General features: G+C 37.7%; 1 protein-coding gene across 3 annotated transcripts in view; it reads left to right on the forward strand.

Annotated features, from left to right (window-relative positions):
- The first annotated feature begins 6,906 nt into the window (after positions 1 to 6,906).
- The window catches only part of SPTA1 (spectrin alpha, erythrocytic 1), a 67,646-nt gene continuing 54,102 nt past the window's right edge, over positions 6,907 to 20,450 (forward strand). The window contains exons 1-11 of one of the 3 annotated variants that reach the window (XM_033856794.2): positions 6,907 to 7,059; positions 7,148 to 7,180; positions 8,249 to 8,488; positions 9,565 to 9,690; positions 11,346 to 11,486; positions 12,584 to 12,730; positions 14,506 to 14,639; positions 15,199 to 15,343; positions 17,915 to 18,069; positions 19,015 to 19,150; positions 19,252 to 19,353. In XM_033856794.2, the coding sequence (XP_033712685.1) occupies positions 8,252 to 8,488; positions 9,565 to 9,690; positions 11,346 to 11,486; positions 12,584 to 12,730; positions 14,506 to 14,639; positions 15,199 to 15,343; positions 17,915 to 18,069; positions 19,015 to 19,150; positions 19,252 to 19,353 (1,323 nt within the window). In that variant the 5' untranslated portion in view covers positions 6,907 to 7,059; positions 7,148 to 7,180; positions 8,249 to 8,251. Of the gene's footprint in view, positions 7,060 to 7,147; positions 7,181 to 8,248; positions 8,489 to 9,564; positions 9,691 to 11,345; positions 11,487 to 12,583; positions 12,731 to 13,706; positions 13,813 to 14,505; positions 14,640 to 15,198; positions 15,344 to 17,914; positions 18,070 to 19,014; positions 19,151 to 19,251; positions 19,354 to 20,450 lie in introns of those variants that run through there. The other 2 variants (XM_073805772.1, XM_073805773.1) reach the window with 2 other exon arrangements.

Genomic DNA, 20,450 nt, shown 5'->3' on the forward strand with positions numbered 1-20,450 from the left:
TTGCTTCCGTATCTTGGCTATTGTAGATAATGCTGCCATGAATGTAGGGGTGCAAATATATTTTCAAATTAGAGTTTTTGTGCTCTTTGGTTAAATAGCCAGGAGTGGAATAGCTGGGTCATGTACTAGTTCTATTCTGAATTTTTTGAGAAATCTCCGTACTGTTTTCCATAGTAGTTGCACCAATTTACAGTCTCACCAACAGCGTACGAGGATGTCTCCTATATGTGGGCTGTGTATGCCTTTCTATTGTGTTGGAGCCATGACTGCTTAAGTGTGCTGGTAGACAAGCCTGCCTCCCCACATTCACACATGTTTACTGAGCACTTATTAGTGTAAAACATCTGATTAAAATAGAGTATAAAAAGGAATTGGAAAAGCAGACAAGGTATTGTATTATTAGCCATGATATAGAAAGTGCAAAATTAATTGCTATGGGAGTACCACAGAGAGAAAAATTTAATCTAACTAGAATAATTCATGGGAAGTATTATTTGAGCTGAACCCTGATTTATTCTTTATTCTGAACAGGAGAGGGGCTGATATAGATGAAAGAAGTGAAGGAAATATAAAGGGGACAATTCTGCTAAATATAAAGTTGTGTCCTTGGATAACAGAGGCAATTGCCTATATAAGCTGAATCTTATGGTGTGGCTAGCTAGGAGAAATACAGCAATATATGCATTTGGAATATTGGTTCTTTTTAAGTGATTCCTCTCATTCGACCATATTACACAGCATATGGGACATAGTAAGCTCTGACCAAATACTTGAATGAACAAATAAAAATATAATAAATGAATGAATTGATTATCCAATTACTACTTCCTTTTTTCTATTTTTTTTTCTGCCCCACATTGAGAAGATTTTAAGTAAAAATCAGACAGCAGTGATTGAATTCATATTCACTGGATTTTTTTTTTCATTTGAGGAAGATGAACTCTTATTTTTATCTCTTGCTCCTAATTTACCTGTTCATCATCACTGGGACCGTTATGGTCTTCTTTTTCATCAAACTGGATTCCCACCTCCACACTCCTATGTATTTCCTCATCAGTGTCCTGTCCTTCCTGGAGATCTGGTATACTACAACCATCATCCACAAGATACTCTCCAATCAAGTCAGTGAACAGAAGACCATTTCTCTGACTAACTGCCTCCTGAATATGTATTTATTTTACTCTCTTGTCATTTCTGAGATTTACAAGCTCACCACCATGGCTAAGGACAGATACCTGGCCATCTTCAACCCCTTTTATTACCCCACAATCATAAAACCTCAGCCCTACACTCAGCTGACTGTAGGCTGTTGCTTCTGTGGCTTCCTCATGTCACTTCCTGAGATTGCTTGAATATCTACACTATTATTTTGTGGTCCAAATTCAAAATATCTTTTGCAACTTTGATCTCATCCTGAATCTGACATGCATGAACACTGATAGATTATTTTAATCAAGGTTGTAGAAATTGTACATGCTGTGGAGATCATCACGGCTATACTGCTTGTAGTTTTGGGTTATGTTTGTATCATTGCAGTAATCCTACATTATCTGCTCTGTTGGCTGAAACCAAAGGCCTTTTCTACATATGCTTCCCACCTTGCTATTTTCTTGATATTTTTTTGGAAATGTAGCCTTTATATCCCTGTGCTTCTCTACTAAGGATTCCTTTTCCTGGGGCACAGCCATTAGCCCACTCTTTGCAGTGTTATGGTCATCCTTTAACTCAATTATCTAGTCTAAGGACTAAAGAGATCAAGGAAGCAATAAAAGTGCACACATGCCGATCTACTATCAAATAAGACAAAAGACATACCCATTAACAAAGTATATTTATGCCAGTATCTGTATTTATGTTTTCAGTGTGTTGCTGTTGTGTTTATTTTTTCTGTGCATTGACTCTAAGTGGGACATTTATCCATCCAATCTCTGTTCACTTAGGAAATGTCCTCAGAGGTTGATTAATCATAGAATACAAAGAAAATGGGGGTGAAGACTCACACAGTCCTGTCGTTTATTCTTTGAATCCAGAAGGACTCATAAAATTCTACCTCTGTCCTGACACTGTTGCAGCAAAAATAGAAATGAGACTTTTCTGATAAACAAGGAAAATAAGGAAACAATGAACAGGCTGGGGAAACAACATAAACAGACCTGAAAGAATTAAGCAATCTTGGTTATTCTTTAGCTGTTACTACTAACAAACACTTGTACCTAGACTTGTCCTTCACAAAACTGATTATTCTCTGACTCCATATGAATTACCCTTTGCACTTGGCATTTCTTCTTCCCTTACAACTCTCTTGTAGCACTCCTCATTTCAGAAAGAAAGTCACGACCCATAACTTCAGTGACAACAGAGCAGGTTGCTGAGCTGCCTGATGCCAGCTTTGGCCAGGAATTTGCAGAAGAAAAGAAATGCAAGACCTTCACTACTTTGATCCTTATCACCTACCCCAGACCATGAGCCCCACATATAAAATCTTTTCCAATTCTTCAAGGAGGGGGGCACAGTTCTTGCGTTAGCCTACTGTGTCTTCCCTTTGCCTGGCAAAGAAAATAAAAAGCCTCTCTATTTCTTATCTTCCAGTTCTCTGTCTCTGTATTTTTATTTGGCATTGGTGCACAGGGAGCCAGATTTGGCAAAATATCTCCTGCTATAGTTAGCTGAAACAAGAAAGAAACATTCTTTGTTTTGTGTTTCTGTAACACACTTCTTGAGCTTCTACTTAGTATGGTTTTTATTCTATCCTGTGTCATGGTTTGCATGTCTTCTGTGAGTCCTCTAGTTTGTGAACTCTTTGAAAGTAGGTATCTTATTTTGTTCATCTCTATATTCCCCATGCCTGTTAGAATTCTTTGCCCAGAGAAATGCTCAATAATGCTTCACTAAAAGAGTAAATAAACAGAGGCATTCTTTGTCTCCTGACAAAATTATAATTTATAAAAAAGTTATGTTATAGAAAACTCAGGCTATTCACACATTCAACAGAGGATGGCAGGGGGGCCAGCGATAATGAATAAAGATAAGATACATAGTGTATTTACACTTAGAGTAATTTTTAATAGTTAAATGAAGAAATGTCACAGATAATCCACTTAAATTTCAATGACTGGCCTTTATTTACATGTTTAATAGGATTTTATTGATATCTTGGGAATCTAATCCCTTAAATATAAGAATTAAACTTCATAGTTTAGTCATGGTTATAAAGGAAATAATGTTTAGTCCTGGCTCCTACTTTCCTTTATTCTAATAAGAAATAATTTTTTTGGTTGTGCTCTTTCTTCCCTGAGTAGGACCATGTCACCAAAAATGCTATTTTTATAAAGTTTGTAAAGATTTAAGTTTATGTGGTTTCCTTAAAGGTTGCAGAGATAATTATTACTGGATGGAAACATTCAGCAATTTTACATAAGATTTTCTAATGATACATTGCAAATCATTCTTTAAAAGATAAGCACTCCAGATTTCTGATTCAGAACAAAATAGATGACTTGAAGTAAATGAAATATATGTGCTTGGCATTATTCATAACAATAAAAATTCTTTTTTTGTGTATATTTAAATAAAGTGCTTTTTAATCAACCATCTAAATTAAGTCATATAAAAATTCTCTGGAATAAGTAGCCTTGTCATTACTATTCCCATTATATACTTAATAAAATTTAAGCAAATTTCCAATATTCATCTGATTATAAAATGGTAGAATTGAGTCTTCAGATTAGATGGTTTCTGTTTCAAATCCAGTGCACTTTCCATTATCCCAATGTCTTTTTCAATTATAATTACATAGTTTGTTGTTAAAGGAGACATCATGGGTTTTGTTTTTTCTTATTCAATGCAGTAATACCAAATAAATAAAACAGAAAAATAATAAAATAAGTAAGGGAGAGTGAGAGAAGATAATGGTAAGGGGAAAAAAAGAGTTTTATTTTTTATTATAGGATTGTAAACTTTAATTACGTAATTTTCCTTATAGAGTTAAGGGACAAATAACTTTAGAGGACCCGAAAAGATGAGTTAAAGTGGATACAGTTCACTGCAAAAAGGTCTTTCTATTTTTCTGAATGACAATATTTAATATTTTAACCCATTTAGGAGACAACCATTTGAGACCTTTTTTTTTTTTTTTTTTTTGGTACGCAGGCCCCTCACCGATGTGGCCTCTCCCGCCGCGGAGCACAGGCCCTGGACGCGCAGGCCCAGCGGCCATGGCTCACGGGCCCAGCCACTCCGCGGCATGTGGGAACCTCCCGGACCAGGGCACGAATCCGTGTCCCCTGCATCGGCAGGCGGACCCCCAACCACTGCGCCACCAGGGAAGCCCCATTTGAGACCTTTTAAAATGAGAACTAAATCTAGAGAAACAAAAATAAAATTTTAAAAATAAAATACTGATGACTTCTATTTCATGGGAAAACTTAGTTTTACGTTAAAGTTAACATATTTTTCCTTGTTGGTAAATGGGCCGAGAAAGTTGAACTCCAAAATATCCACAGTAAGCATATGAATTTTAGTGTTGCAAATTGGGGAGACTTTAGAATTTGGGCATATAAAGCATTTCTTGGAGTTTCTGAGTCCAGGAAAAGAAGATCTGATAACTGAGAAGAGACTCAGGCAAGCTGGGCAGTGCTGATAAAACTAGTGTGTGAAGTACAGTTCTGCCCAGAGCTGATAACCATGATCAAATAAAACAGCTCTCCAAATTACTCCCACCCTGTAAAACTGAATATAAGACTTCTCTTTAATGAAGCTGTCTGTCATCAGCTCACGCTTTCCCTGTAACCTCTTAGCACTCATTTATGTACATGGCTACATGCAATTTTAAAGATTCTACATGATTCTAAATATCCACAGTGTCTCTCATACATTCTTTACCTGTGTCCCCTGTACTCAAGGCCTCCATGTCCTCAGAGCCAATAAACATTCTTGGAAAACTATATTAGTGGCAAGAAGGTCAGAGGTCCAAGTGTTAAGCTACCAGGGTTTAAGAGTTTTTCATCATACCCTTCCATCAATCCCAAGGAGACACCCTGATACTTGTACTAATAATGGTAAACATGCTCAGAGACTGAATAAACTCTGTCAATCTAAAGGGAATGAGAAGATAGGGTGGGACTGAATTTAAAGTCAGCAGCAGCCAGAGTGGCAGCCAGGGTGTTGGCACAGAAACTATTAGCATGAATCTCTCTTGGGTACAAACTGAAAACTCAAAGAACACTTCTGTCTTGATGTATAAATTCTCTTCCTTGTCTCCTGTGCACTTTCACATTGATACCTGCTCTAATGACTATTGTTCTGGTCCACTTTTATTCTATTTCATGATGACCAATCCTGCTAATTGGGTCCTAATATTTCTTTGGTTACAATGCTATCACATGGTTGACACTCTTGGTGAGAAGATCCTGGAATAAGTCAACCAGAAATATTGGTGGACTAAGAGAAGATTGACTAAAACAGATGAGGGGCGTGATGGTCACACTCACATGGATTTTATCCTTTGTTTAAATAATTACAAACCAAACAACCATGGGATGAGACTACCTCTCAGAGACTACTTTTGTTTTCTCATATAAAAATGAGGTTGATAATATCTGCTTCACAGAATCTTCTAAAGAGTAGAAATTAATGTAAATTAATCATGTCAATATATAATTAAGACACGGTAGATTCGAATTGATTCTTATCTCTTGGATAAAGATTAAAAATATATTTCCTCCCTAACCAACTCCAGTCAGAGTTTCCCTGGTTCATGTGATATAATGCATTCTCTAAGACTTGTGTTCATGCCTTTAGCACCCAAATTTGATTTTAATATAAAGAAAGTATGTGAAAAAGTAAATATTATACTTTCAAGAAGAGAATTTAAAGCTCTCTCAATTTCATTGGGTGAGATGATCCAGGAAGAAAAGAAACTAGAAATGTAGAACCTTGATCTACCCTAGTAGACCGTGAAAGCTAGATTATTCAAATTGGATTTGTATTGGAATGAAGTTTGGCATGGATAGACCCACTGTTTTTTAGGAGGCTCTGAAACCATCCCACTATTTTCTTTGGTTTGTTTCATTTTTGTAAAGTTGCCTTTACAAACTATATGTTTGGAGAAGGATTTCTGTTTCTTTTCTCTCCATTAAAAATAATACATAGATTAGGATGACTTTTATCCTACAGTTTAAAACTCTGTCCAATTTTCAAATATTTTATGACTTCATTAGTTTGTCAAATGAAGTATCCTAATTTTTGTTTCACAAAATACAAATAAAAAAGCGTATATCTTACTTCCTTTGTTCTTTTTATTTAAATGATTAAGGGTAAGGCTAAATCAGACTTTTAAAAACCCAATCTGTGAGGCAAAGAGTAAAATTTTCTATTTTAACAAAGGTTCTACAGCAAAAAATAGGATGTATTGTTGCTTAAAGGCTGCTAAAAATCTGTAGTTGGGTTTTGATGGAGTCGTTGATTTGCATTTCCTAGAGATAGGTTAGAACAAGAACATATGTATGCCCTGAGTTCTTGTAATTCTTCACAGAGTGTGAAGAATGGGCATCCCAGAATTCCTTCCTGATTTACAATTCTCAGATATAAAATTTAAAACTAATCAAAGAAACAAAACACCATCATAACACTGACTCTATCTTACATCTATAACTGAGTTTTTTTCTAATTTTTCATCTAAAATTTTTGCTTTCATTTTTTATAAAGTCCGGTTGAGAAACTTTGAGAGCCATAGTCCCACAAGCCGCTGAGTCACCCAGCATCTGTGAAAGTTAGCATCTGCCTCAGCTGAATCTGTCTCCTGAAGATAATGTAGATTGTAGCTGGCAGGATTCTGGCCCAAGTGAAGGGCTGTTTTTTTCCTTTGTCTTGCCACATATGTAACGTTTCTCTCATCTCTATCTGAATTAGACTAGACAACTACATGTGAATTGTTTCTCTTTCTCTCCCTTTGTCTCTCTCTCTCTCTCTCTCTCTCTCTCTCTCTCTGTCTTTTGGATACATTTTATTTTGACAGGTTCTTGACCTTTAGGAAAAGCGTAACACTTTCTAAAGGAAACCGTGAGTACAGAATTCTTTACAGTACAATTTGTCACCAATATAACTAGGAAAGCTGTCTCCTTTGACTTTTCTGTACTATCTTTGACAGGATCAACAAGAATTGTTTCTTGATTCTTAAGAGGTAAAGAAGTTTAATTTTAACTCTTTTTATGAATGTCTCACTTTAAACAATGACCTTGAGCTTTCCAGTATACAGCACCAAAATCTAGCAATGACCTGTTTCTATGGGTTCACATGGAGAACAACCTAGTAACTTGGAGCAAAGTAACACACAGTAAAGGTTTGAGTCTCCATAGAAGGATTTAATTCTATAGCCAAACTTGTAAAGGCCATCCACAGAATAGCAATTATGTATAGCAGAAGGAGACTAAAATTTAAACTTTATATTGAATGTTTTCATTGTGGTAAGCTAGGAAAACTGTGCTTATATCCAGAAGAATGAAGACTGACCCTATGGAGATTTTGCTCGATGTTGTCACAAATAGGTTGGATTCCACTATAGGAAAATAATATTTTATGTTGTTTGATAGTAATACAATGTTTTATATAGCAAAAGCCAATTACCAAGATGCTAATAATTTGAAATTTGTGATAATTAGGTTGCAAATGTGCCAAACTTTTGATTTGTAGTGTTTATAAATAAAGCAAATAAAAAGAGTAAACAATATATTAGCTATATTTTTATGTAAGAAGAATTCAACCTTTTCAAACTTTGGGGTATATCATTCATCAAGTTAATTGCAAGCCATTTTTATTTATTCATTAAACTAAGTTCATCATTATCAGTACATGTTAACACCTCTTCAGCCTTTGAAAGCAATAAAATTATATTTCTTTTTTATCAATCTGAAACTCTGTGATTTTGCTAATTTAAACTTGTCTTCGATTATTAGTCCAATAATAAGCATTTATCAAACTTTATTAAGTTTATTAAATTTATTAATGTTAGCACATACTTATGTGAAAAGTTGAAAAAGTGTTCTGAATGATCAAGAATTATTAGCCTAGGTTGTAGCTGTATATGGTTAAAATTATATAAATGTACTACCGTCTTTCTAAAAACAGGCTTTTATAGGCTTAAAGATATCTGAACATAAGTCCAATATGAGTAAATGCCTTGAGACATATAAAAGGACAGTATACTAGAGATCTGAGAACCAGCAATATGTAGAAGCTTTTTAACTTGTAGGCTATGGAGAGTGGTGGACCAAAAGTGCTGGAAACAGCAGAAGAGATCCAGGAGAGGCGTCAGGAGGTGTTGACCCGGTACCGGAGGTTCAAGGAACTGGTTGCTGAGAGGGGTCAGAAGCTTGAAGATTCCTATTACTACCAGGTTTTCATACGAGATGCAGATGACCTCGAGAAATGGATCTTGGAGAAAATCAAGATTGCAGGCGATAAAAGCTATGAAGACCCAACTAACATACAGGTCATTTAGTTTCATTGACTTCCCCAGAGTTGACTCTAAGATCTCTAGGGAGGGAAACATTTCCATAATGTAGGTGTACATCTGGGAAACTGTAGAGGGATGATATAACAGAAAGATTAGACTTTGGGGACTGTAATTCTGTCTTTAAATAGCACATGTCTTCAACTCCTTAAGCCTCAATGTCTTATTTACAAAGGAAACTCATTTTAGATAATATTTTATAAACTCATTCTGAAGTTAACCCATGGGCAAAACACTGAGAATTCAAAGAATTTATGACACACTATGTGATTTCAATATTTTGTGACATTAAGGATGGAATTGAGGTGAAGAGACATCAATGTTTCTGAAACAATTGCTCTTCGCTCTCCTCAGAAAGATGTGATTTAACCAGGGTTTTTACCAAATGGCTATTCATGCCTCTTGTTAAGTTTGAATGAGAGGAGTCAGGTGGAGAGCTTTGGTGGAAGCTCCCACTCCTACTTGTACAATGTTATAGAAAGAGGCACAGTCAGGATCAGAAGAAAGGCTTGCATGCCTAAAATGTGCAATGGATATTGGAGAGGAAGCACCTGGAACAAGAACAAAGTGTTATCTACTAAATGGATCAATTTATATATGACAGCAAAAACATAATCTGGCATGCAAAAACCTCTCAATTAAAAAAAAAAGCCATTGTTGCCATGATCATCTTCCTCATTGTTCACTACTTTCAGTAACATTTAGTTCCTCTTTTCTGAAGAGGAAAAACTCTGTTACATTATTTCATTTCCACAGAAGGCAATTGAGAATTTAAAATAATATTTACTGGAAATTCCCCAAAGGCAGTGGGGGCTGGAAAAAAACTTCCACTATGGTCCTGGACATTGAGCCTAGGACCCTTTGAAACCCTAAGTGCAGTGGTGCCACCACTGCTTCTTTTAGGATAGGACTCCTCCAGGTATGGTCATAGGTTATCACTTAATCTAGGTTGGGAAACAAGTAGTTTTGACTGCAAGAAAGAAGAGGAATAAAAGAACCTCCCTTCCAGAGAGACCAGGCTGCATTAGCCATAAACTCTGATTTCTAATCTTCAGGGGAAATATCAGAAGCATGAATCCTTTGAAGCAGAGGTGCAAGCAAAATCGAGGGTCATTCCTGAGCTGGAAGAAACCAGGAAAATTCGATTTCCTGAGGGGCATTTTGCCCATGAGGACACCAAGGTAAATTTATGGCAGGACTCTGTGAGAGATGTTTCTAATTAAGTTATCATGTTGATTATGTTATCAGAGTTTTAATTGATTACAACAGGAATAAACCTTGATATAACTGGCTTGGAACCATGGTACTTCCTTATATCTTTTACTTGGGTTAGGGCAGGAAAAATGATGGGATGTCCTAGTGTTCCTTGGAGTGGGGAGAAAGCTATGATACGAAGCTGTCATCAAATAACATCACATTCCTGCGTATGCCACCACAGTATAGGTGGCTCAAGATCAAACCCACTTCAACCCAGATGAATTGGTTTTCTGAAATGTCCTTTCTACTTAATTCTTCTAGCCTCAGAGTCCTTGTCCCTTAAACTCTCTAAACAAGGGATGCTCTTTCTTTGAATCTTCTCCAAAATCTTTCTCCCTTTGTCTATGATGCCTCTTTCCCTTCACAGCCCACATACTATGACTACTATCGTAGTTCTCCAAACCCTCTCATCTGTTCATTTTGGGGAAAAAAAACCTCCTAAAATCCTTTGTCTTCCCTAAACCCTGAAGACTGAAGATCACCACAACTATGCAACCCACTACTAATGTATCAGCTTTTTTTCTGACTTAATTCATATACTCTTCCAGCAAGTTTGTGTTGATACAGTCAATTCAGGTTCTTTTTTGTACAAGTGAACTTTTTTTACTGTTTAAATATTTTAAAAATTTCAAAAAAAATTTGTGTTGTATTTAAAAATTAGGGCTGTAGTTCCATATTTAACGTACAAATTCTAGTTTGCTTTACTGTCAACAAAACATGGTCAGGCGATACAGACATTAACCAGAATAAACCTTATTAGAAAGAAGACTCTAACAAGAAAATCTCAAATTTTATTTATTGTCATAAAATAGAAATCACTTTGTATAATTTATACAAAAACCAATCCCTTACATTAATTAAAATATTTGAGAAATGTTTGAAACATCTTCACGTCTATCAGAATCACTGGGGCTATATCAGTCTGTACCATGGCAGGATTCAGAGATAAATGTGGTCTACATGCTACATGTTACCTTAGGACCATGAAGCAGTTGAAAAATACAAGAATCTTGAAGGCATAACATATATGACACCTTCAATTTTACAGTATATGTAAAATCTGGTCTTCTAAGCTAACTTGGCATTAGAGCCCTCAACTATATACTCTTAAATTCTCATTGCTTTGGTGCCACTATTTCCTTTATAAGTCAGAAAAACATTGTAACTCTTATCCTTTCTGACAAACAGTCCATGCTAAGTTTTTTCTATGTCTTTTTCAGTACTTTGAACACCCTCTGCCCATTGTCTACCTATCAAAATTCTACCTATCCCTCAAGGTCCAATTCAAATGAGCACTCTTTCATGAATTCTTATTCTATCCTGTCTTATTGTCTGTAATCACTTCATCCTCTAAAACACCAAAACATTATTCATTTTTTTCTATTATGGAAGATCATATGGTTTAATTGCTATTCACATACATGTCCTATTTCCTCCTTTAAATATTTGTTGATCAATTAATGCACGAGCGAATGGGAGGAGGTATTTTTATCCAGGCCCCTCTCTGCACAGGTCTCTGAGTCTATACCTGCTGCTCCACAGCAGGTACTATGCCTGAGTTGTTTTACTTTCCCCATAGGTCCTTCTGGAGGAACTCAGCCACCTGTGGGACCTGCTTCTGGAGCTGACTCAAGAGAAAGGCACCCTGCTGCTGCGGGCCCTGAAGCTTCAGCAGTACTTACAGGAGTGTGCTGACATCTTAGAGTGGATTGGAGACAAGGTATAGGACCAAACAGTATGCATATAGGACTTCCCATCCATCTGCCCCAGACATCCCATAGCAATTTAATGCAGGCCTTTCATAAAGAAGTTAGGATGTCTCTTTCTGGGCTTAGTTCCTTGGAAGAAAGGGGAATGTTGGCAAAGATTTAGGGGTATTCTGGAGGTAGTTAACACTGTAGGGGGATAAGTCTAAATGTATGAATCTGAATATGAAGAAGGCAAGTCTTACACAAAAACTGCATTGAAAGATGATCTAGGATTGTCCCCATTCTACCTTCCATGAGCCTTCACCCCTAGATTTTTGCTCTTACTCTGTGTCCAGCTTAGAGCATTGCAGTTCTTTCCCTAATTCTTTGTCTCTCAGTACCTATAACTAGGGAGGTTTTTATTTTCTACATACTTAAAGAATAATCCTGTGGTTAGAACTGAACATTTACACAAGCAAGTGCCTAGCACAATACTTTTTTTTTTTTTTTTAAATTTATTTGTATTTGGCTGTGTTGGGTCTTCGTTTCTGTGCGCGGGCTTTCTCTAGTTGCGGCGAGTGGGGGCCACTCCTCATTGCGGTGCGCGGGCCTCTCACTGTCGCGGCCTCTCTTGTTGTGGAGCACAGGCTCCAGATGCGCAGGCTCAGTAGTTGTGGCTCACGGGCCTAGCTGCTCTGCGGCATGTGGGATCCTCCCAGACCAGGGCTCGAACCTGTGTCCCCTGCACTGGCAGGCAGATTCTCAACCACTGCACCACCAGGGAAGCCCGCACAATACTTTTGTAAATGCTCAGTTTGTTGAATTGAGTAGAACGAGGATGAATTTATTTTTCAGGTTCCAATACACAAAAGGGTGTTCCCAGGGGCTTTTGCCAACAATGTTCCTGGTCTCTCCAAAGAATTACCCCAAAGAACACTGTTCCCTGGGCCAGAACGCCACCTCAGGAAATATACTGCTGCTTCTGGCTCTTTCCTGAAGGGTTCTCCCAAGTTCCACCAGTATCTCCTTCTGAGCTATCCTGGGAATGTGAGCAAGGGTTTTGGGCATTTGAACTGCAGGAATTCCTAAATGTTTACGGGTGACTTACCAGAGTTTTCTCTGTCTACAGGAGGCTATAGTGACATCAGTGGAGCTGGGTGAGGACTGGGAGCGCACAGAGGTTCTGCATAAGAAGTTTGAAGATTTCCAAGCAGATCTGGCAGCTCGAAAGGAGAGGTTGAATGGAGTGAACCAATATGCCAATGAGTGTGCTGAGGTGAGGTGGGGAACAAGAGAGCCAAGCCAGGGAAAGGGTCTGATCTTCAAGAAGACTCTCTGGCCATTAGTAGATGGGACATGAAAGATATAGGACATTGTGAGAAAGCAGAGGTATGCCTGTCCCTGGAGCAACATGCCCAGAGCAGTTTCCTCTCCTTTCTGAATGTATCCCTTGCCAGTCCACGGAAATGGAGATGAGAGTGAGTGAGTGCATGTGTGTTTACATAAAGGAATTCAATCCACAAGGGGGTTACTACTGCACCATGCAGTACATTGATTTCTCAAGTTTATGAAGCACTCTTTCTTCATGAAGAAGAACCAGAATAAAGTGGCAAAGAATATAAAATAATGGTGGGCTATCATAATATACATGATATAATTAAACTAATTTTTTTGTGTTTTGGGGGGAAGGGAAAAGGAGGCAGATTTATCTTCATTTTCTTAAGAAAGTGGTTAAATAAGTTTTTAATTTCTGGGCATGTAAAAACTCAGTGTGTGAATAAATAATCCTAACATATGTGAGAACTGGGAAGTCAGTCTGATTTTATATGTACATGAAGGAATTAGAAATTCTAACAGTTGGCTATCGTGCTTTTCCATTTAAGGTTTCATTATCACTGCAGCTTTATAATGGGAATAATGTTTCTGTGTTAATAGAACCAAGATTTCAGGATGAACGGGTACTGGAGTAGGGGAAAATAACATATTTCTCAATTTTTTTCCAGGCCACATTTCCAACAGTCCCAAATTTTCTCCCTCTATCACCTTTTTCTTATTGTGGAGATTTTTAAGTTATCTATTACTATCTACCAAACTACCACAAAACTGAAAACAACAAACAACCTATTTTTTTCAGTGAATCAGATTCACTGATTCATGATTCAGTGACTCAACTGCGTTATTCTGCTGATATCACCTGGTATTCTTAAGTCACTGCAGTTATACAATGAGTCAGTTGGGGTGGAGTGTCTAAAATGGCCTTGCTCCCATGTATGGAGATTTAGCAAGGAAAATGAAGGTTTTCTCCATATGCTCTCTCATCTTTCAGTAGATCATGCTTTTTTTATGTGTTCCAAGAAGGTAAGAACAGAAGCTGAAAGGCCTCTTGATGCCTAAGTGCTGGGGCTCATAGAATATCATTTCTATTTATAAGCAAGGAAGGAGAAGTAGAAAATTCAGTCTGATGAGGCTTCAAAATAGAAATGGAAATGGGAATAAACAGGGATAGGAGGAGTAGGGAGACAGGTATTTGGGAACTACTCAAAATTGCCAAGTATCAAAATGGGCTGATGCTGCTAGCTTAATCTAGTATTCATAAATCTCATTGCTTCAGTTAGTTTGCAAAAATGCATGGAGTTTTCTGCAAAATTAAGTTTATCTGCATGTCTGTATAATTCTGCAAAGAGGGAAATAGCTCTCATTAGCTTCTCAAAGGTATCAGGATCCCAAAAGAACCAAGACCCACGGTATTAGAGTTTTGAAAAATTAAGTCAGATTTCACAAAAGGAATTTTCTCTTCTTTTCCTTGGCTTCCAGGATCTTGAAGGGAGTTAGCAGGCATCAACATGATGGAGTTCTGAAAATAATGAGGTTGGGCAAGCCTGTGTTAGCAGGCTAGTCTGGAGCTGTGGGCAAAATATCTGGCGGTTTGATTTTCTAGATTTTGGTGAGGTGGATCAAGTAAGAGTTAGAGAGCAGGGATAAAGTGAAGTGTGAAATAAGAAGTGTTTAAATGATTTTTTGCATTAGTCCATCATTGACTTTCTCCCACAGGAAAAGCATCCTGAGCTGCCCTTGATTCAGTCAAAGCAGGAGGAAGTGAATGCAGCCTGGGAGCGGCTCCATGGTCTGGCTGTCCAACGACAGAAAATGCTGTCCAGTGCTGCAGACCTCCAGCGATTCAAAAGGTAGGAATCTCACCACTGAACTGTAGGAAACTGCAATAGCACCATGCTTGTTATTTGTGTTAGCCTCTGTCTACTGTTAGCAATTAGTGGCCAATACCTCTAAAAAAAGAAACTCATGTGCTTGCCTTTAAAGACAACAAGGGAGAGAGTAGTTAAGAAAATTGTGACCCACTCTATAGCCAAGTATGTGTCTAATGGAGCTTAAAGCAATACAAATAGCACTGGTAAATTAGTGATGGAAGCTCTGCAGAGGCAAGAAAAGCAGGTTAAGAACCGGAAGGGAATGGAGGGTGAAGTTGGGAAGAAGGACATTCGTGAAGAGCTGACCCAGGTATAGGAAGTATATTTGGAGGTTCAGTTGTCAGGATGCCCAAGTCTCTTAACTCTCAATGGAAACCATTAAAAGCAGTAAAGAACATTTTACATTATGTTTTTTGCTAGTGTGGGTGAAGATAGGGTAATTTCTGACTGAGTGAGCTAGACTGGTCCTTGCTGTGTGCTGTTTGCCCTGAAATGCCTGCCTTCTTCCTTTGCTGGAGCTCATGGAGATGTCTGACAGGGACGTGACTGAAGCCATCCAGTGGATTAAAGAGAAGGAGCCTCAAGTCACCTCTGAAGACTACGGCAAAGACCTTGTGAGCTCTGAGGCACTGTTTCACAGTCACAAGACCCTTGAGAGGAACCTTGCAGTCATGAATGACAAGGTAAGCCTGTTGGAGGAATGGCTAATCCCTTGAGCTAGAAAACGCATTTGGTGTTCATCTCGTCTCCATAGGACACAGTAAATTCACTATTTCAATGAAGGAGAAATTTTGTGCCACTTGAATATACCTCCTTATTCTAGTTTATAACTTGTACATGAATCTTGGATATCTCTTAATTTATTTAATTATTTTTATTTAAATATACATATATGTTTTATATACGCTCAAGCTTTTTGTAATTTATTTCATAATTTAAACCAAAATAGATAGCTTCAAGAATGGTTTCCTAATCTCACTCAGTACCCCATGGCCAGAGAGTCTTTTCTTTTATGTAACTATACTTTCTCCTGTTGGAGCTGAACCTTGTTTCTTCTTGTCCTTCACTCAGTCAAAAAGGGAGTAAGTTTCTTCTTCCCCTTTTATAATAAACTCAGACACTTAAAACACATTACTAGCTCATGCAGCTGAATATCAAAAAAGCAAACAACCCAATCCTAAAGTGGGCAGAAGACCTAAAGAGACATTTCTCCAAAGAAAATATACAGATGGCCAACAAACACATGAAGGGATGCTCAACATCACTAATCATTAGAGAAATGCAAATCAAAATTGCAATGAGGTATCACCTCACACCAGTCAGAATGGCCATCATCAAATAGTCTACAAACAATAAATGCTGGAGAGGGTGTGGAGAAAAGGGAACCCTCTCACACTGTTGATGGGAATGTAAATTAATACAACCACTACGGAGAACAGTATGGAGGTTCCTTAAAAAACTAAAAATAGAACTACCATACGACCCAGCAATCCCACTACTGGGCATATACCCTGAGAAAACCATAATTCAAAAAGAGTCATGTACTACAATGTTCATTGCAGCACTATTTACAATAGCCTGGACGTGGAAGCAACCTAAGTCTCCACTGACAGATGAATGGATAAAGATGATGTGGCACATATATACAATGGAATATTACTCAGCCATAAAAAGAAATGAAATTGAGTTATCTGTAGTGAGGTGGATGGACCTAGAGTCTGTCATACAGAATGAAGTAAGTCAGGAAGAGAAAAACAAATACCGTATGCTAACACATATATATGGAATCTAAAAAAAACAATAACAACAACAAAAAATGGTTCTGAAGAACCTAGGGGCAGGACAAGAATAAAGATGCAGACGTAGAGAATGGACTTGAGGACACGGGGTGGGGAAGGATAAGCTGGGGCAAAGTGAGAGAGTGGCATGGACTTATATATACTACCAAATGTAAAATAGACAGCTAGTGGGAAGCAGCTGCATAGCACAGGGAGATCAGCTCGGTGCTATGTGACCACCTAGAAGGGTGGGATAAGGAGGGTAGGAGGCAGATGCAAGAGGGAGAGGATATGGGAATATATGTATATGTATAGCTGATTCGCTTTGTTATACAGCAGAAACTAACACACCATTGTAAAGTAATTATACTCCAAAAAAGATGTTAAAACAACAACAACAACACATTACTAAACCCACCTTTGGGTTTTCTTCTGGAAATTGGAAAACCCCGGTTCCTATACCTACAGTAGGTATAGACACACTAGAAATTGGAGCAAGCCTGTTTTCTTGAATGATTCCCATTCTTACTTCTTCCCGTCACAGTTTAACTATAACTTAAACTTATTACGCCTGAGCTTCTACAGTGGAGTCAGCCCACAGGAAGATCCCTACTTGCTATGCTTTAATCATAGCTCTGTGCATGGGTCATTTCTGAAAATGATTTCACCATTCTACTTCTTTTGTTCTTCCTCATTTTTTCTCTTTGGTCTTTTTTTTTTTCTAATTATGGATGATAAAATACCATGATTTAATGAATAATGATAATGAAATCTCAAATCCTAGACAACACCTAATTATAGTTGGGTATAGTAGAAGAACTAATGGTAACATGTGGAATTTGCCCTAGTAAGCCTGCTCCTCAAGAATTGTGCTCAAAAAGGCCTGACATTACTGAAATTTTCTTGGCAGCAATTTTCCTTGGCAGAAATGTCTTTCTGGTTCCCACAATAATGTTTATGGAGTTAGTATAGAGGGTAATGAAGGACAGATGTATGTCTAAACATTGCTTCTGACGTTGACTAGCTCAATGACCTTGGGCAAATAAAATACTCAACCTCTCAGTTTTCACATACAAGGAGAGCAAGAATAGTTTTACCTCACAGTATTATTAAAGGAAGACTATAAAACAAGAAAATGCATATCAAGTGCTTAGCACAACGAGAGACAAAATGTAATCAGTAAATTATTATTGTTAATATAGTTACATGAGTATATTAATATAAATATATCAATATAAAAGCACTAATAAATTATTCTAATTCTTATGATTATTATGTTACATTCTTCCCATAAAACTTTGCCAAGAGGACCAGAATGCTCGGATTTCCCACTGTGTTTCTTTATCTTTTTTTTTTAATTATATAAGTTTCAGATGTACAGCATTATAATTAGACATCCGTATATACTACAAAGTTGCCATCCATCACCATATGGTTGACTACCTTCACATACTAGGTTTCTTTTTTATCCCAAAGGTGAAGGAGTTATGTGCCAAAGCAGACAAGTTGAAGCTTTCCCATCCTTCAGATGCAGTGCAGATCCAGCAGATGAAAGAGGATCTGGTCTCCAACTGGGGGCACATTCGCACCTTGGCTACCAGCAGATATGAAAAGCTGCAGGCTTCTTATAGGTGAGAAATCCTTCTTCTCTACTGCTTTACCTATCTCTAGGTCAAAGTATAACATCAAAAGCAGAAATAAAAGAGTGAAAGGAGTAAAATAATGAGTGACCCAGCCCTCCTGCCTGCTCAGTAGAGGCAAAAGAAATTTTTATTTGTCAGGAGAAGTCCTTTGAAGGCTGATATAATCCTCAGCGTGACATCTCCTTTCACCTGTACCCTTCCTGTCTTCCTCTGTTTGTACAGTTGTAAGAAGCTATGAAGTGGTCCATGGAACTGAAAAATTAGCTGAAGAAACATGTTAAAATCCTGGCCTTAGCTAAGGAACTGGAATTAATTTCCAAGCTGAAGAACACAAAATAAATCTAGAATTATTTCTGGAATGTAGGTCAGCTTACAAAAAATCTGGACAACATTTCAATAGTTAATTTTTATGATTAGTTATAAAATCACCAGAAAATAGTGTTTATCTTATTGATATGATTTAAAATGAACTGGTGAGCTTTTGATTTTTTTGAATAGGTAATCTTTTTTTGTAGTTTTTGTTTTTACTGGTATGGTGAAGGGTGAACTAAAATACATGAGGGCTCCTAACCCTAACTCTAGTCGTCCCTTAGGCTTCCTGTTGGTTATGTTATGTCCTTATTTATTGGCCTCCTTGTGAGTACTTTATTCTACTTCAAGTGCATCTGGGATGTGACTTTGTGATGTTGGAGATGTCAAGTCCAAGTGCTTCATCACACAATGACACATCTGCCCTAGGAATATACAACCTGGAGTGAAGGATTTACAACCTGCACTGCTAAAGGAATAGGAAGTACATCAGAGGAATGGAAGGTGTAGGATTAGGGCAAGGCACATGTTGTACATCTTAGCCCAACCCAACCCTGACTCTTTGTTCAAAGTCCATTTGTATCTGGTTCCTTCTTTCTGTCTTTTCCCTTACCTTTCCCTCAGGTACCAGCGGTTCTTATCTGACTATGATGAGCTCTCAGGCTGGATGAAGGAGAAGACTGCTTTGATCAATGCTGATGAGCTGCCCACAGATGTGACTGGTGGGGAAGCCCTACTGGACAGGCATCAGCAGCATAAGGTAGAGAGGAAAGGCCTCCCCAGTAGGAGGAACAGGGCGGTTTCCAACAATGCCAGAAGGTTTCTTGCTGCATTTTAAAACATTTTGTCTCATGACCACAGCATGAGATTGACTCTTATGATGACCGATTTCAATCTGCTAATGAGACTGGTCAAGCCCTGCTGGATGCCAGTCATGAAGCATCTGATGAAGTCATGGATAAGGTAATCTAGTTTAACAGAATTTGTGAAATTTTGATACATATTAAGCCTTCACTTAATCTCATACTAATATGACAATCTCTGAAAGAGGACAGAAGACGTATAAACATCTTAATGTGGGCTCAAATATCACCCTGCTTCCTTCATATGTTGCTTTAGCTAATTTGAGGCATTTGAAGTTCTCAGGACTTGATGTGTGCTCCCTCACCTCTGAGACATTACTTCATCAACCTAACTAATTTCATCACCTACCTTCTACCTAATTTGAAGCCTCCATACCATCTTGCCTTGTCACATGTGCTCTGTTTTATCACTTTCCCATGCTCATCTCTAGATTGTGAATTCTTTGAGGACTGCACCTTATTCATCTTTGGGTTCCCTAAGGTACCTAGCATGGTTCCTGGCACATGGATCCCTTTCTTCTCTCCTCTATACAACCTCAATTCAAACTGATTTTCCTATATCTGTGTTTCTCAAATCTCCATTAAGCAACAGGAAAGCTTTAAACACTCAGAATTCCACTGAATGAAGATTAAGGTTTGCCATCATCCTAACCTCCTAGATCCCAAGGGCTCACGTAAACCTCCTGATCCCTGAGACATTTTACTCCAGTCACAGAGTCACAGGAACTCCTTGGGATGATAACTGAAATAAGATTTGCAGGCTCTTTTCATATCATTAGATTCCAAGCACAGCCCCGAGTGCTATATGATGAAGGTTGAGATGACCATATTTTCAGTTCATCAAGAACTCTATGGGAAAATTATACTATGGATTTTTATTTTTAACTATTTCCTGCCAAAGGAATAGTGGGACCCTAAATCCTTGAAAACTTACCTATTATCCTGGGATTCTGAGTATTGTTACTGTCTTTTTAATGGAGTTAACACAACAGCTGTTTTAATAAGCTGGAATTTCTTGGGCAGATGCTTGGGCAGAAACAAAGGCTTTTATGAGTTTGAGAATGTCACTTTCACCGTGATGGTTCTTATTTGCTTTTGGAATAGAATGCAAACTTCTCAATCTGATCATTTAAGTGCCCTATAAATTTGAATTTCATTAAATGTTTATCTTTTTTAGACACTGCACTTTTCTCTGGA

The sequence above is a fragment of the Tursiops truncatus genome, chromosome 1 (assembly GCF_011762595.2).
Source record: "Tursiops truncatus isolate mTurTru1 chromosome 1, mTurTru1.mat.Y, whole genome shotgun sequence".
NCBI classification, from domain to species: domain Eukaryota; kingdom Metazoa; phylum Chordata; class Mammalia; order Artiodactyla; family Delphinidae; genus Tursiops; species Tursiops truncatus.